This window comes from Lissotriton vulgaris, chromosome 5 (assembly GCF_964263255.1).
Source record: "Lissotriton vulgaris chromosome 5, aLisVul1.2, whole genome shotgun sequence".
Classification (NCBI taxonomy): Eukaryota; Metazoa; Chordata; class Amphibia; order Caudata; family Salamandridae; genus Lissotriton; species Lissotriton vulgaris.
In genome coordinates, this window is record NC_141693.1 from 1282247341 (window position 1) to 1282264925 (window position 17585).

General features: G+C 51.1%; 1 protein-coding gene across 11 annotated transcripts in view; it reads right to left on the reverse strand.

Moving 5' to 3' along the window:
• NAV1 (neuron navigator 1) overlaps nt 1-17585 on the reverse strand; it is a 1017084-nt gene that overhangs the window by 13116 nt on the left and 986383 nt on the right. For all 11 annotated transcript variants that reach the window (XM_086923143.1, XM_086923142.1, XM_086923140.1 and 8 more), the window contains 2 exons: nt 16963-17159; nt 15761-15879 (listed from right to left, as the gene is read on the reverse strand). In XM_086923143.1, coding sequence (XP_086779269.1) covers nt 15761-15879; nt 16963-17159 — 316 coding nt within the window. The remainder of the gene's footprint in view (nt 1-15760; nt 15880-16962; nt 17160-17585) is intronic.

Sequence of the window (17585 nt, forward strand, 5' to 3'; positions counted from 1 at the left end):
TCCGGCCCATCTCCCTGCTCCCGTTCCCGGCAAAGGTCATTGAGAAGACTGTCAACTAACAACTGACCCGCTACCTCGAGAACAACATCCTGAACCCTTCCCAGTCCGGGTTCCGCAGCAACCACAGCACCGAGACTGCCCTCATCACCGCCACCGATGACATCAAGTCCCTGCTGGACAACGGAGAAACTGTGACCCTCATCCTCTTGGACCTGTCCGCCACCTTCAACATGGTCTGCCACCACAAACTACAAACACGCCTCCACAATGCCAGGATCAAAGAGAGGACCCTGGACTGGACCACCTCCTTCCTCTCCGGCAGAACACAGAGCGTCTGCCTACCCCCCTTCCGCTCCGAAGCCACTGAGATCATCTGCAGCGTCCCCCAGGGCTCATCCCAACTGTGTTTAACATCAACATGGCACCGCTTGCCCACGTCGCCAGTCGGCACAACCTCAACATCATCTTCTACGCTGATGACACCCAGCTGATCTTCTCCCTCACAAAGGACCCCCACACCACCAAAACCAACCGTCACGAAGGAATGAAGGGCGTCGCTGAATGGATGAGGAACAGCCGACTAAAGCTGAACTCGGACAAGACGAAGGTCCTCCTCCTCGGATCCATCCCTTCAGCCTGGGATGACTCCTGGTGGCCGATCACACTGGGAACCGCTCCAACACCCAACGATCACACACTCAACCTAGGAATCATCCTGGACTTCACCCTCTACATGACTAAATAGGTCAACGCCGTCTCCTCCTCCTGCTTCAACACCCTCCGCATGTTCCGCAGGATCAACAAGTGGATCCCCACTGAAACAAGAAGAACTGTCACCCAGACCCTCGTCAGCAGCAGGTTGGACTACGGAAACACCCTCTACGCAGGAGCCTCGGCCAAACTCCTGAGACTGCTCCATCGCATCCAGAATGCCTCTGCACGCCTGATCCTCGACATCCCTCACCGCAGCCACATCACACCCTACTTGAGAGACCTGCACTGGCTCCCGGTCAACAAGAGGATAACCTTCAAGCTCTTCACCCACAAGGCACTCCACAACACCGGACCAACGTACCTCAACAGACGACTTAACTTCTACACCCCCACCAGCCAGCTTTGCTCCTCCGCCCTCGCCCTAGCCACAGTCCCCTGCTTCTGAAGAGCCACCTCCGGCGGCAGATCATTCTCCCACCTCGCGGCCAAAACCTGGAACACCCTCCCCATCCACCTAGAGCAGACCCAAGGCCTGCTGACCTTCAGAAAACTCAAGACCTGGCTTTGATGAGTAGCAGCATTCCCCACCCCATCGCCTTGAGACCCTCACGGGTGAGTAGTGCGCTTTAAAAATTATATGATTGATTGATTGATTATAGTGCCGTAGTTCACTAATGGCCTTTTTGTCAGTGGGGGGGGGGGAGAAAGGTTTTTAAACAGGAATATACTAGCTGGTTAATGACCAATCACTTTTAATGAATGCCATTGATGCAATGAGTTAATCCAATCTTTTAAGGTGAAACCCTTCGTCATGTTAAAAAAATACTTTTTGTGTCGAATGAGTCATGTGGGTGCACTGTTTGCCCATGTATGTGGTGCCCGCACATTTTAATACGGACACTCAGGTTGCTGACTCCGCATAGATCCACTGGGCTCTCAGGCAGCAACAATGCCATTGTTGGAAAACAAGATATTAGTTGTGACTGCACAAATGATGGGTCTTTATTTGTCCTTCACTGGGAACCAAATGCCCCATTGTAGCGCTTGACTTTCAAAGGGCAGCAATGCAGGGCAGTCATGGGAGGTGGTGTGGGCTAGTAATCTCCATTTACAGGTACGCATAAAAAGGAAGAGTACATTTATTTCACACACACTACTCAATACTATGCATCAATTTATAAAATATAGATAAGCTGTTGGAAATACTTCTTGACATTGTGTACACATTAACACCCATGTCTCAGAGGGGGGGCGGGGTCTAGTACCAACACCAAATTCAGTGGGATGACCCTAACCTGGAGCGAGGGCCCTTCCCACTGACACCACCCCGGTGGCGCCCCCCCATTATCTCAAAAAGCATATATAATGGGAACACCTGCCATAGTGACACATAACCCTGACTGAGCATCTCGTACTGACCATACAGTATACACACGTTAATCACAGCGGCTGACAGTCTAGTTTTTCAATGAACGCAGTAGCAAGAATACATGTCTAGGCATCACTTAGAATGACAGATACTTATCATATCGGATAACAGGTGTAATGCAATTCTATCACAGCCCCTAAAAGGCATCATATCTAGAATCAAAATGATTATGCATTACAACCAGACACCCTGGCAGGAATGCCTAGCAACATATTTCCAAATTACATAGTACATGTGACTTCCACTCCCCATAAGGAACACCATTTGTAAATCACCACCTGTGCAATTACACCTTTCCACCTCTAGGGGATTTCTCCATGAAAACAATCCATGTCCAACCTCTCATACCTCAGTGTAGTCCTAAGCATCAAATACCATCTGAAGAACAATAGTTCCAGCATAAGTCAGGCTTTAAAACATGAATGAACCCTTGAGGGGTCATTTCCTTTAAGTCTCCAGAGACTTACGGGGGGGAGGACGTTCCATTTTGTGCTAGGGGAGTCATATTGATTTACCATGCCCTGCAGGGCATTATGGGGTGCTTTGCTATCAACACGTGCATATCTGAGCAGCGGCTCTCCCACTGGTCTGGGGAGAGCCACACTGCCTCGGATAGCGGCCTCACACTGCTTCACATCTTCTCGTGGGTGTGGTCCCACCTGCGCACCTCGCATGCAAGTGAGTTGGAGAGCATGATGGGGAGCCCACCCCCAGCTCCTCTTGCCGGCTCCCTTGTGTGCTGCCACGGGAGCCAGCTCTTCATTCTGGTTTGCCCACTCCTGTGGGCAGAAATGATGTGGCAATCGGGCGGGGCCTCGGGGGGAGTGCGACAACACTACCCTCTCTTCCTCCTTGCTGCCAGAGAGTGCAATGGCACTCTCCCTCTTCGCGTCTGACACCAGAGCCCAGGAAAGGGTCCTGGGCCCCACTCACCTTCACGGGAAGTGCAACAGAGCTCCCAGACTACTTCTACCGGGCCTGGAGATGTGGTCCCAGGCCACAGGAATTTCTTCACGGTCGGCTCGACTGCACTCCTCGGCTTCCTGTTCGGCAGGCCTGGAGATGGGGTCCCGGGCCCCTAGAACTACTTCACGGGAGCTCGACAGCGCTCCCAAACTTCAGCTCTCATCAGGGCCCAGGATAGGCTCCTGGGCCCCTAGGGGCCATTTCGCAGTAAGCGTGATGGCGCTCCCGGACTACTTCGCTGGGCCCAGGATTGACAGTCTGTGCCCCGTAGCCACCTTCACGGGGTCACGACTGCTCTCCTCTGCATCTCCTTCTGGGGGCAGCCTCCGGGGCCTGACCCAGCCCGGGGGCACATCAGAGAATGGCGGCAGAGACCCACGTGCTTCGTTGTCGGTCCTATTAAAGGTCAGCGGTCGCCTACCTTCTGGGGTATATCTCAGCCCCCGTGGGGCCGATTTCAACAATCTCAGCCTGCTCTCACTCCTGGTGGCCAGCCCTTGCCACATGGAGCAGGTTTTGCCATCCTCCTGGCCTTCAAGAGGGTGAACTCAGCAAGGAGCGGTCTTCACGGGCACCCTGTATCAGCCTTTCACCTGGCTCTCCTTCTGGGCCTCTTCTCCTTGCGCAGAAGCATAGGTTTTTCTCAGTGGCCCTGGACTCCCTCAAAGGTGCAGACCAGAGTCCTGGGGCAGTCCGAAGGTTCCTTCTTCCAACTGTCCTTGGCACCAGTCTTCATCACCAAGACCACACCCCAGAGAGAACTCCTCTTCCTGTGCAAGACCTTTTAAGAAAAATTGGTGGGGGCTAGCAGGAAGGTACTTCTGCCCTATCCTGCAACAACATCACCTCTCTACCCCTGCTCTCTTCTTCGTGCACAGGCCTCTGGGATACTTCAAGATGGCATCATCCAGGAGTCTCATGCCACATGGTCTCTCAAAAGCCCCTTCCCCCCTTGCGACTTCATGGCCCAGGCAAGGCCTGTTGCCTGTCACCGGGTAACAGCTGCTGATTGATACCTTGCAGCTTCACCTCCTCTCTCCCTTCTGAAGAAAAGACATTCGCCCTTGGGAAGGCTTGCAGTGAAGGGCTAGGCCTCTGATGTTACAGCTGTGGGAGAAAGGTAATTTATCCAGCCTGGCAGGGTCACACCAGGCCAGGCTCTGGTTATGAGCGGAGTCAGAGGAATATAAAATTTCTGAATAACCCATAAGCAGTACAGATATGGCTTTGGACTCAGCAGGATAATTATTTTTACAAAACTTACAGTGTACTTTGGCGCATGTCTGGAATGTGTAGGCCCTAACTAACTGAACTACCCCATGTGGTCTCTGTCTCCATAGGGAAAACAATGGAGTGTTCCTACAGTGAAACAGTAAAGCACACTGACTTTCCCTTACATGTGTCTCCCCACATTATAAAGCCTATTCCATGTCACCACCCAACTCTGCATAATTCCCTGACACACCATTCTATCTGTACCAGCTCCTGGGCTACTCACAACAGGAATCTCCTTCGTGCACCCCTTACACAGGTGCACATACATGTGCACGTGTGTCCACGTGTAACGAGTCCAGTGCCCGTTACTCTGGCTGCAGCACAGCAGCCTTATCTTACAAGGTGGACACTGGTGAAATCCACATGCAGTCCATTTTGTTATGAGCTCACTGTGGGTGAGTCCCAACTTATGGGGCTCTCTCACAGTAAAAGCTCAAAAATCTGGTGTTCTAAAAGTGGAAAATCCAGGTGGCTCAGATGGTCAGAACCACCTTCTCACAGCCATCCATCAATCACACAAAATACCAGGCTCTACCTTAGAGTGCTAATGCCAGCAATTTGAGTAGCAGCTCTAGAAATCTACTAGGACATCACGGACAACTGTACAGCCTCCTTCTGCCCAGACCTCCACCTCTACAAGACTGAGATCATCTCATTTGTCACACTAGAGACGCGCCATTTTGTGTGCAGCCATGGCTTTAAAAACACTCTTGGCTAGGAATGTCTTTCTCTAGTAATACATGCAAGTGCTTAGGCAGCCAATGTTTCCAACTCACAATACTGCAATGTCGACATGCCGAGCTCAGCGAAGAACACAGCCTGTCAAAGACTGCTGTAGGTTGTGAAAGATTAGAAGATAGTGTTGAAAGAGTGCAAGCAAGGTGAGCAGTGGCAGCTTTAGGGTGGCACGGCCGTTTCTGCCTAACCAGGCTCCAAGTTCAGGTGACGCTACATTTATTATGTCCTAAAAGGTCTGAGGAACCTGCCCCAGGCATCGCCATGTACCCATTAATCTTCAGGGGGATAAAAAAATCATGGAAAGGGGGGGGCGTGGCTAGCAGCCGAGCATGGCGGCCGCTTAGTGTGAGAGCTCCCGAGGGCACTGCAGCCTTCCGTTAAATCCGACTCACTTATCCGCTACTACGCACGCCTGAAGCGGCGGCGTTCGAGTCCGGGGCCGAAGCGGTGTACCCGGTCCAAGTTGCAGAGCAATCGGCACACCGGAGCCCGAGTTACGTCGTGTGGCGAGGGAGGGCCTACGACCGACGGAGAAGCACCGGCCTCGCGTACCACCAGGGCCCCGGCGGAAGTGCAGTGGGGCCGGCCGAAGGAAGTGACAACACCCCGGTACCTGCCGAGAACTTCGATCGAGCCTGGCGACCTTGGCAACATCCCTCGGTGGCAAGCGGACTGCGGTACCCACCTAGCGGGACCTGGGCAACACAGTGGTTAGTGCACCCCAGCCTTGACCGCACGGAGCGAGGTCGGCGTCCTGCGGACCCCCCCCCCCCCCCACGGAAGCCTAACGGGCTGCACAGCGCTACGGAGGACACTATCACACCCCACGTATCAGCGGGGGAGCAGGGGGACGACGAGTTACAGGACAGCAGCGCGGGAGTGCAGGGGGGGGACCTCAGAAGCCACATCCAACCAGACGCACCAGTGGCACCAGAGCAGAAACGGAGGCCCACCACGCGGCGGCCTGTCCGGTGTGCGGGGGGGCGGAAACCCAGGCCCGACGTCTACACTAGCCGAGGTGGTAACGAGAGGCAGACCGGCACGACAGAACAGGAGTGGGGTCGCACGGGCCGCTCCATCCCAGAGAAGGAATACCGGGGACGCCGACACAAATCATACCAGTGGCTCGGCACATCCCACGCAAGCAGCCAGTAAGACTTCCTCAAACGGCAGGGGGGTCGTTCTGTCCGCCTCCCGCTGCCGACTACTCTTTGGCTACTACCTGTCAGCGGAAACTTCCGAAGCCACGCAGGTCGCGATGACCTATAACTTAGCTCTGGTCCTCGCTAACCCCAACACCATGGCGGGTAAAGGCCTCAGGAGCGGATCCACGCAAGCTAAGCTGGACAAGTTCGCCTATGGACACCAAGGACAGCAGCAGACCACGGGACGACCCTCCACAGGGCAGGCTCCAGACGCAGATAAAACACCGAAAATAACGTTGGAAGACATCATGAGAACGCTCTCGGAGGTGAAAACTACAGTGGACGCCATCTCCTCAGAAGTCTCCCTTCTGCGAGCGGACTTTCACAAGATGGCGGAGAGGGTGTCGCAAGTGGAAGTGGTCACAAAGTCACTCGTGGAAGACACCTCGGAGCTCCAAGTGGCCATGGAGAGGATGCAGAAAGTTACCAAGCTCCTACATGACAAGCTGGACGACCAGGAAGGGCGTTCGCGACGCAACAACGTACGTATCCTGGGGCTTCCGGAGACGGAAGGGAAAGGGGCCATGGACCTCTATGTAGAAGACCTCATCAAGAACAAACTCCAACCCAAAGGCCTGTCCCACTTCTTTTCGGTGGAGAGGGCGCACAGAGTCCCGGGGGGCCCCCCCAAGACGGGAGCAGCTCCAAGACCAGTACTGGCGCGGCTCTTTAATTTCAGAGATAGGGACGCGATATTGCAGGCGGCAAGGAATTCATCGCCAGTGCGGATTCAGAATGCAACCTTGGCGTTTTTCCCAGATTACACGGCAGAGGTGGCCAGGCGACGCAAATCCTTCACGGAGGTTAAGAAGGCACTACGCGACAGAGAATTACCATACTCCATGATGTTCCCGGCAAAACTACGGATAGTGGCCGAGGGGAAGACCTGGTTCTTTGACACGCCGGAGGTGGCTCAGGAATGGCTGGAGGGCTGGAGACCGGCAGGGCAGCGACATCGCTCACAGCGAGACCGACCGCGACACAGTACGGACAGGACATCACCCAGCCAATCCTCCCAACCACCACGCCAGGGGGGCGGAAACGGCCTGGACTCAGACCTTGAGAGAGACCCGCTAGACTCCGGACAAGGGGCTCCGATGTGACACTGAACTATATTGTTTTTTAGACTATAAGGGCCGCGGCGCCGTGGCTCGGACGCGGCTGAGTAGGGTGGGCACAGGCAGTGCCCGGAGGGGACTCACCTACCCCACGAGCAAGTAAGATGTTTAGGGGAGGGTTAAAGCACTCTGCACAGTTGGGGAAGCGGCCGGGAGTTTGTCTGTGGAGCAGGGTAGCAGGGAGGGGGGATGGGATTGAAGTTTTCTTGTTGAAATGTTTTCTTTTGTTTGTAGTCATCGTGCCACACCTTCAAGGTTCTATCACCCGAGCATTTGCGTATCTCCTATGCAGCACAACACAAGTCAGCACATGGATCACGCCACAGCACACGTTGTGTGCAAAACTCCCTAGTCAGCCTCATGGCCAGGCCACTTAATCACACGCCCGCCGAGGACACCTCCACGACCAGGGGGGTTCCCCCACTACGCATACTGACATGGAATGTCCGGGGCCTGGGTGACAAAATCAAGAGAGGCTTGGTCCTCCAGGCCTTAAAACGCCAGAATCCTGATATGGTCCTCTTACAGGAAACCCACCTCACAGGGTCCACCTGCAAAGCCCTAGATAGACGTGGCTACACAATGGCGGTACACGCAGACTTCACTACTGGATCCAGGGGAACAGGCATACTAGTGAGAAAGTCTTCCCCCTTCATGGTGACCCGCCGTGTCGCGGATGACCAGGGTCGCTTTGCCGCGGTTCATGGGCAGTGGGAAGGCAGGGCGCTAAATGTGGTATCAGTGTATATTCCCCCAGCCCTACACTCTGTGGCCCTACCAGCACTGGGCAAATTCCTTCTTGATCTCCCCGATAGCAACACGATTATAGGGGGGGACTTCAACGCTGTTATGGATCCACTTCAAGACACCTTTCCCTCCAGAACCAGACCACGAGGCACGACGCCACTGTCGGACTTCGCGGAAGCCCTGGGCCTGGTTGACCTATGGCGAATGTTGCATGCTAAGGCCACCCACTACACTTACTACTCGGCGGTACACAATAGCCTATCTCGCATAGACTACTTCATGGCACTGGGATTGGGACTAGACACGATAGACAAAGTGGACACGCTACCCAGGGGGATCTCAGATCACTCTCCAATTGTCCTGTCACTCACCACCGGGGGGAAACGGAATGCTCGGCTCTACCCAATCTACCCCAATTTCCTAAAAATCCCCAAGATTCGGAAAAAGCTCAAATTAGTGACGACACAGTATTTTGCTGAAAACACCGGCACGGTGGTGTCGCCTTCCACCCTATGGGAGGCGTACAAAACAGTCCTCAGGGGGGCGGCCATTGCAGCAATTACGGGACACAAACGGGACTCACGTAAGGAACTCATTGACCTGGAACTTGCACTCGACACAGCCAATAACGCTCATATGTCGAACCCCTCCCCGTCCACAACACACACCCTCATGGTCCGGCAGCAACAGTACCTAGCTCACCTCAAAACGACAGAGAAGGGGTATATCGCAAACACTAGACATAGAATTTACGATGTGGGCGACAAAGCGGGTCGTATGCTGGCATGGCTAGATAAGAGAGGGAATGGAGCAAGAGGTATTCATAGGCTTGACACTGAGGATGGACGAACACTGATACGCCCAGCAGAAATAGCCTGCGAACTAGCGCGACACTTTCAGGAAATATACACACCAGAACGGAGGGTCACACGACAATTGGCGACGGCAACACTCACAGACATTGATATCCCCAGCATAGCGCAAGCGGATAGAGACACCCTAGAACCAGACCCAACAGAGGAAGAGATCCAGCTAGCGATCCAAGCGCTACAGTCCGGTAAAGCACTAGGCCCTAATGGGATACCGGTCAAATGGTACAAGTCCGTGGCTTCGGACCTCAGTGCCCCATTGTTGGCCATGTATTTAGAGAGTAGAGACAGGCTAGAGCTGCCGCTGGATCAACGCACGGCCACGATTGTAACAATACCCAAGCCCGGGAAACCCCCGACGGAGTGCACCTCATACCGTCCGATATCATTGTTGAACATAGAGACCAAGATACTGGCTAAACTTTTAGCCGCCCGCTTGCTGCCCCACCTCAGTACGTTAATCCACCCTGATCAGTCAGGCTTTATGCCCCACCGGAGCACTGCGATGAATCTTAGAAGAGTCCACGGAGTGCTAGCTCGAACGCACCTTCTCACGGAACCGGCTGTGATCCTCTCTTTAGACGCCAAAATGGCGTTCGATCTGGTAGAGTGGGAATACCTCTTCGTGGTGCTGGAGCGCATGGGATTTGGGCCGAAATACATAACATGGATAAGGTTGCTTTATGCGAAACCCGTCGCACAGGTGGTAGCCAATGGCCACACGTCACCGAGGTTCCCTCTAGGTAGGGGGACTAGACAGGGCTGCCCCCTGTCCCCCCTGCTTTTCGCTTTGGTACTCGAACCCCTGGCCATCCAGATCAGATCGACAACCCTGTTCGCGGGCATCAAATGGGAGAGGGGATGGGAGGACAAAGTCTCACTGTATGCAGACGACATGCTTATTTACATGACCGCGCCGGAAACCGGCATCCCAGCCCTGCTAGACCTATGTGACACACATGGGCGCGCGTCGGGCTACACCCTCAACTGGTCGAAATCCACCATATACACGTTGAGAGGCCCGGAGCCAAGACTGCAAGGGAACTGTCCACTGCTGGCGACGTCGGCTTCTTTCAAATACTTAGGTATTATCATCACGAGCGGGGAGGCTGAATTCTTTGTTAATAACCTAAAACGGCCCATAGATCGCCTGCGAGCAGATGTTAAACACTGGGCGGCCCTCCCTCTGACGTTACTGGGCAGGGCGGCATTGTACAAGATGATGGCCCTCCCGAGACTCCTTTACGTCCTGGAAAACACTCCGCACCTAGTGCCACCGCGCTATTTCCAACAGATTGTTGCGCTGGTGACTGTCCTCCTCTGGAATACAGGCCCGGCGCGCATAGCGTACGACAAGCTGGTAAAGAGCTGGTACGAGGGGGGCATAGCGCTCCCCAACATTCAGCTATATTACTGGGCGGCCCAACTCAAAATCATAAACTACTGGATCCATGCCCCAAAAGACGACCCGGCTTATCGGGCGGATTGGTCTCAACTCGGGACGGACTGTATGCTGTCCGTGCTCTACAACAAGTCACAGCTGAAAACCCTCATTGGTCCAACCAAACACACGGCGGCGCTGTGGCACTTGGCGCAGGCCCGTCTGGGGTGGGCAGGCCGAATTACTAAAATGACGCCCTTGTGGGACACGAAGGCGTTTGGGAATCTGAGAGGCTGTAAGGGGTTTGAATGATGGGACTCCATAGGTATCTCTACAGTAGGGGACCTCTGGGACAACGACTCAGTGATTCCATTCACACACCTGCAACAACAATACAACCTCGGACCTACGGAAACGTTTCGGTATGTCCAGATTAGGCATGCGCTGCTACAGACAGTCCCTGCTGGCACCACATTACCGGACTCCTCCCCATTGGAGGACAGACTGCTAACAGACTTCATGCTCCAAAGCGCCACCTCCCTTACATATAAAAAACTGATAAACAATCTCAAAGACCCAACGCTAAAGCTTAAAGAAAAATGGGAAGGGGAACTAGGCGAGACAGACGAATTTGAATGGAATGAGGCGTTGGCCTCCCCGAGGGAGGTGGGAATCTCTAGTAAGCTACGACTGGTGCAACTCAAAATCCTCCACCGCATCTACTACAACAGGACACTGTTACACACAATACAGAGAGCGCAACACCCCTTCTGTCTGAGGGGCTGCGGGGAGGAAGGGACACTGATTCACACACTATGGAAATGCCCACAAATACGCGAATTCTGGAGGCAGGTGCTCCGATCCATCTCCCAGGCCCTTCAACTTTCCATCTTGCCTGAACCACGCAAATGCCTCCTAAATATCTGGGACCCCAACGATCTGGGCAGGTATGAGCTGATCTGGGCATCACTGGCACTGACGGTGGCGAAGCGGGATATAGCACAGAAATGGGGGGCGCCGGACGTACCTACCTCCAGTAGATGGGCTAAAAACATGGACATCCTAATGGTGACAGAGAGGGCGGTTTATGTACTTAGGGCAGCGCCCCGGAAGTGGAACAAGGTCTGGGCGGCGTGGAACATATACAGAGGGGAAATCTGTGAGCCCTTACTGGAGGGAGAGGACCTAGACTCAGAAGGGGAGGAGGAGTGAATGAACCGTTATGGGACAGTGGCCTCATGCACGGAACAATGTTGCACTGGCGACACGGACCTGGCCGTACAACGCAATGCAAGAGGTGGCGCAGGCTACTAAATGCTAAGGGTGGCGCAGAAGGGTTGCGATGACACATGGTTGGGGGGATACGTTGGGATGTTTGTTGATATAGTTTTCATTAAAAAGAGATGTAGCCATCACTGATGTTTGAGGGAAGGGTTAATAAGAGACCGCAAACTACGCACTGTAAACCTGTAATTGAGATATATGCAAGGCCCGGGGGGTCACCAACAGCTCAGTCATTGTTACGAAACTGTCGCTCATTACTTACTGATATGATACTTTCTATGAACTGTAACGATTACTGAAATGATGTATGCAACTGATTAACCATTATTCCTTCCTATCAATAAAGTTTAAAAAAAAAAAAAATCATGGAAAGACAATGTCAGCCAATACACCCTCTGGAGAGATTAACATTCCATCCAGACACAGTTCTGATGCACCATTAAGTACCACAGAGTGTCAATGTGCCTGCTGCAAAGCACAACATGTAACTAGCAGATCATACATCTGTAATCCAAATAAGCAACTCAGCGGGTCAACGTCCCAGTAACAGACAAAATCCTCCTGTTACTTGCAGTCTTTAGTCACTACCCTTCAAATATAGCACTAGTCTGACCCATGAACCGAAATCAGAGTGCCACATACAAACTTCAAAGCACTGGATCAAAAACATGTTTCTTCCTTTTTCAATCCTTTGCTATTTCAAGGTTGCCAGAAGAGTTCCCCTGGGTATAGATACATTCCCAGTAGGACAGACAACTTCAGCTACGGTGTCCCTCCCTATTCCTGAGCTGGGTTTCCCCAGAACAGGTGCTCTCAACATACAATGATCGCCAGTATAGATGAGATGTGCTACTCCTATACCCTGTGGTCCCCATTATCCCATACAGCGTTTTCCATTCATATATACACACTCTTGAGTGGTTCACCGTCCCTGCACAGAGAGTGAGAGAGTGTGAGAGGGAGTGAGAGAGTGAGTGTGAGATGGTGTGTGGAGAGATAGAGAGTGTGAGAGCGAGAATGTGAGTGAGAGTGTGTGAGTGACAGAGTGTTTAGTGTGTGTGAGTATGTGTGTGTGTCAGGGATGTGAAGTGATCCAACACCTTAGTTTGGGATAAGCAGTGCTGCAAAAGAAGCAAATGGGAGATAGGGGCCACAGATAGGTGAGGGGCACCACTATAGGGAGACCGTGAGAGAACCCTCAGATAAATAATTCTAGGTGTTGTGGTGTATTTTATCTGCCAACATTATTCATACAGTTAACTTTATGTTATGTTATTTATATTTTTATAGTGCGCCGCTGCCCCAGCAAAGGGGCGTCCTGGCGCTTTGACAGACACTATAACATAACACACATGAGGAAAAAGGTAATTAATCAGACACTGGAAACAGGAAAGTTTTAATCGCCTGCCTGAAGGCGAGCAAGTCTTCAAGAGCTCGGATGTGAACAGGAAGCGAGTTCCATAAACCTGCCGCAAGCACCCTAAAGGAGCGGCCACCCATTCTGCTCAGTTTAAAGCGTGGACAGACAGCCAGGTGAAGCCCCTCCGATCTCAAGGATCTCAAAGGAATATAGGGCGTGAGTAGGTTGGCAAGTGCCGGCGGCGAAGAAGATTTCAAAATTTTAAAGGCCAGACACAGCGCTTTGAACTTGATTCACTGTCTGACCGGGAGCCAATGTAAGGCCGTGATGGTACCAGACACTGAACAATGTCTGGGGAGGCCCACAATGGCCCGTGCCGCGGCGTTTTGCACCCTTTGGAGCCTAGAGGCCTCCGCTTGATTAACCCCTAACATCAGCGAGCTGCCGTAGTCCAGCCGAGATAGGATTGAGGCCTGGACCACAAGCTGTCTGGTAGGGGGATCAAAGTACTTTAAAACCGGCCTTATTCCCTGCAGAATGCCATAACACGTGGCAGCCACCTTTTTAGTATGGTCCCTGAAGGTGAGCGCAGAGTCTAACCAGATGCCTAAATTTCTCACTCCGGATGCAGGAATGGGAGTGACACCCAACTCTGATGGCCACCACTGGTTACCCCATAGCTCAGCGTGCTTCCCTAGTACCAACACCTCCGTTTTGGTGGCATTCAACTGAAGGCAGTTGGTGCGAAGCCAGCTTGCTACTGCCACAAGACCCGCTCGGAATCTGGGGGCCTCCACCTCAGGGTCTCCACTAAGTGTCACCGCTAGCTGTGTGTCGTCCGCATATGAGGCCATCGTTAGACCCCACTGTTTGACGACACCAGCCAACGGTTTCACATAGAGGTTGAACATTGTAGGGCTCAACGAGGATCCCTGTGGAACCCCCAGCTCCAGGGAATAAGTGGCAGATTGGCCAGGTGGAATTGCCACTTTAAAGGATCGATCCGATAGAAAAGATCGAAACCACTGGAGAGCGACATCAGTTAGGATGACATGTGATATGATACACGTAGATATTACTATGAATATCTTGAGATTCATATAACAGTTTATATGCTGGGAAATACCAGGGATAGGGTTCCTTATTATGTACATTGTCTTATTCAGTTTGAAGACACACTTAACTACAAGGCAACCATCCAGAACTGTCAGAAGAGATCACAATCACTAAGAATAAAAGAGGATACATTGTCCAACCTATACTTGAATAAAGGCTCAACCAATCACAAGAAACCACCACACCACCACCAGCATGTAATGGGCCTTCACATCACTCAAAGGAGAGGACCTCTACAATCCCTACTTGCAAGTGTATTCCACACTGCACAGGAGACATCAAGGTCACATCCTTACTTGTAAGAACACTACATACTACTCGGAAATGTGGCACTCCAGACTTCATCTGTAGAAATATGGTACAATGTTCACTTGGGACAATCAGCCTAGTCCTCCCTCACCTGTAGAATTCTCTACAGTACTCGAAGGAAAGTTATCAAGTAGAATTTGGTAGAAAATCTCCTCATGCATTGAGAAAAACTATTTAAGCATACATGTCATTATTTTGCTGTGGGGTGTTCGAAATCATTGCTAAGAAACAATTCTTGAAGCCCTCAACTGCAGGATGTTCCAGATCACTTGAGCCTGCAGTGAAGCTTCACAGCTAGAGTGGACAGCTGAATCCAAGTCATCCGAGACACTGCTTTGTAATCCCAAATTATTGTCACAGGTGTCTTAGTCTAAATAGTTCAATGGAAGGAAACAAGTGGCCTGATTTAGAATTTGGTAGAAATGGCACTGCACCACAAACATGTCCGTGTACTTAGTCTGCTAAAAGTGGTGGTCCTGAACAGAAAAAAAATGCCCCCTAAATCCCTACATCCTGGCAAAATGCTCCCAGAGTGTCAGGGTCATTTATATCTTGTTTTTCATATCAAACTCCAAGTTTAGGTGATTGTTTTTAGAAAACAAAAAAGTTTGGTGAGGGGCTCTGAAACATGGCGGCTATTTGCCCAACGTTCAGTGCCTTCAGAGAAGCCACTGTGATGGCTGCGTCTTTAAAAGCACAGGTCAGCAGGTATATCTTAACATGGTGGGTGGCAGTGCAGCCAAAGTGGTGGAGGAAGACCCCTCCCACTCTGACGGGCAGAGGGTCGCCCTCCAAAGCATAAAACAGGCCAAAAGACTTCAACAGCTGTAATTGTCACACAACAGATCAGAAGTGGAAGCATGGTGCCTGTGATGACATGAAGTGAGATGGCCACCCGACTCCAAATTACACATAAGGCTCAGTTTGTATGCCAGCACAGTGGTAACCAAAGGAAGAGAATCCAGGCAACAACAGCAGCGCCTGGCTATAAGACAAAATGTTGGTCTTCCTCAGGATTTTACTCGTTGGAATTCTAAATGTTGAGGGAGCCCGGCCCATAAGAAAATGACAAAATAAGCCAAGAGGGTTTGTAGAACAAAGCAGGAATTTAATATTTTTCAAATGAAATAGATGAAAAAACTGGGCAAAAATTAAGAAAGTCGGAGAAGTAATCAATAAGTGAGAACGGTAAAGCAATGTAATTTTTCATGTTGCAACAGTTACAATGTTTGCATTTAATGTGCCATACCTTAATGCCATCTTTGGCACCTTCCTGCAGGTACGGTATGATGGAATTATTCCACAGGTCGATAAACCAGACACGGAAATCTTCAACCCCAATTGGACAGGACAGGAAGAAGCAGGGCCCTGAAAGATGAGACAAGAACATGCTTTGGTTATCAAGAAGAGACACACATGGTCGACGGGTGAGATTAGAAAAGTGACAGGGTTGGGGCAGGCTGCTGGAGGACTAACCAGCAGTGCATGGGCGAGTGTGATTCCACTGTGCGGAGGTCTTGGAAAACAGATTCATGGCAGTCCAGTGAAGAACAACTGGAAGAGGACCAATTTTATAACACAGGCTCCATGAAAAGAGTCTCATTCATCAAGTAGTACTAGAAGTGATACTAAGTGTTAGTTGCATCAGCTGTAGGAAATAATGGCAATATCCATAATTACTTCAGGACTAGAGGTAAGCACATGTAGCACTGAAAAATTACACACTACTTGTAGCAGAGGTACTTGGAGAAAGATAAGCAGGCAAGAGATGTAGATCTATAACAAAGCCTTCTACTGTCACATTGTAAGAGATGCTGCCAGCGTCACTTTTTCTGCACTCAGAATTAGACACGTCTGAAACTTGTGGGATGGGGACAACAATGTTGAAGCTTTGGTTTCCGATTCAATCAGCAGCTCATAATTAAAAAAACCTGTACACTTGGGAAAGGGAAAACAGATAATGTATCATCACCTAGTTGTGTAGGCCAACTTAGCTCCATCATAAAGGGAAAGGGCAGAACCTGCTTTTTAATATGTAAATACATGGTGTAACAAGAGAATGGATTCTCAAAGAGCACAGGCCCAGGGCAAAGTCAGTGGCGCAACTAGAGCCACATTTCGGAGTGGGCTAATAAAAATATCAGGGTGGCTAATTCTTTCAGCAATAGGCAGAGTGGAGATGCAGGGGCACAAAGATGGGGTGAAAACACAACAAAGCCTCGTTAACAAGTAAATGGTCTTTCAAAGACCTGTGAAGTATTCGGGTGCGGCTGTGTGTGTGCCCGGGAAGCTGTCCCGGCCTGGGCTGACCCACATAGCAAAGGGGGGGGGGGCGGGGGGGGGGGGGGGGGGGGGTTATCTGAAGCCTGGCCAATGGGCGTTGCACGCCTGGGCAAAGTGCACCTCTGCTTTGCCCTTGTGAAAGCCCTCTTCGGCATGGAGCCCACCTACCAATGAGGAAATCCGAAGTGCTGTGCTTTTCCAGGAATGTGTGCAGGTGGTACCAGAGCTTTGGAACCCAGTCCAGGACCTTGAGCAGCTCCTCCCTGTTTGCATTAATGTCGCTGTCCGATTCCAGGAGCTTCCGGCGGAGGTAACGAACCAGGAAGCCATTGGCGGGTTCCACATTATTGGAAAAGGTAAGCATTCTGCGAAAGACACAAATCCATTAAAAACACCTGCTACATGCAGAGACACACACGAGATACAGCGCCACATCGGAAGAAATGCCGAGCTGGCTAGCAAGGACTAGAAACAAAATTGTTAAAAGGAATCCATTAATTCATGAAAGGGATTATCTACCAAAATTGAAGACTCAACCTAGACTTAAAAAGAGGCATTAATAAAGAACATTGAGCTTCACTTCAAAAACTATAAGGAGCTTCAGGATCTTACATCAACAGCCTTAATTAGTGCAAATCACTAACATTTTCAAATGTTTCTGTGCCTCAAGAAGTGTGCGGAACAGATAATAATACTTTACAGTAAGTAATAACAAAATCTGGGTTAAAAGTATATAAACATATTTTCACTCTAAATACATTTTACACTCCGATTCTCAAACAACCTCAGTT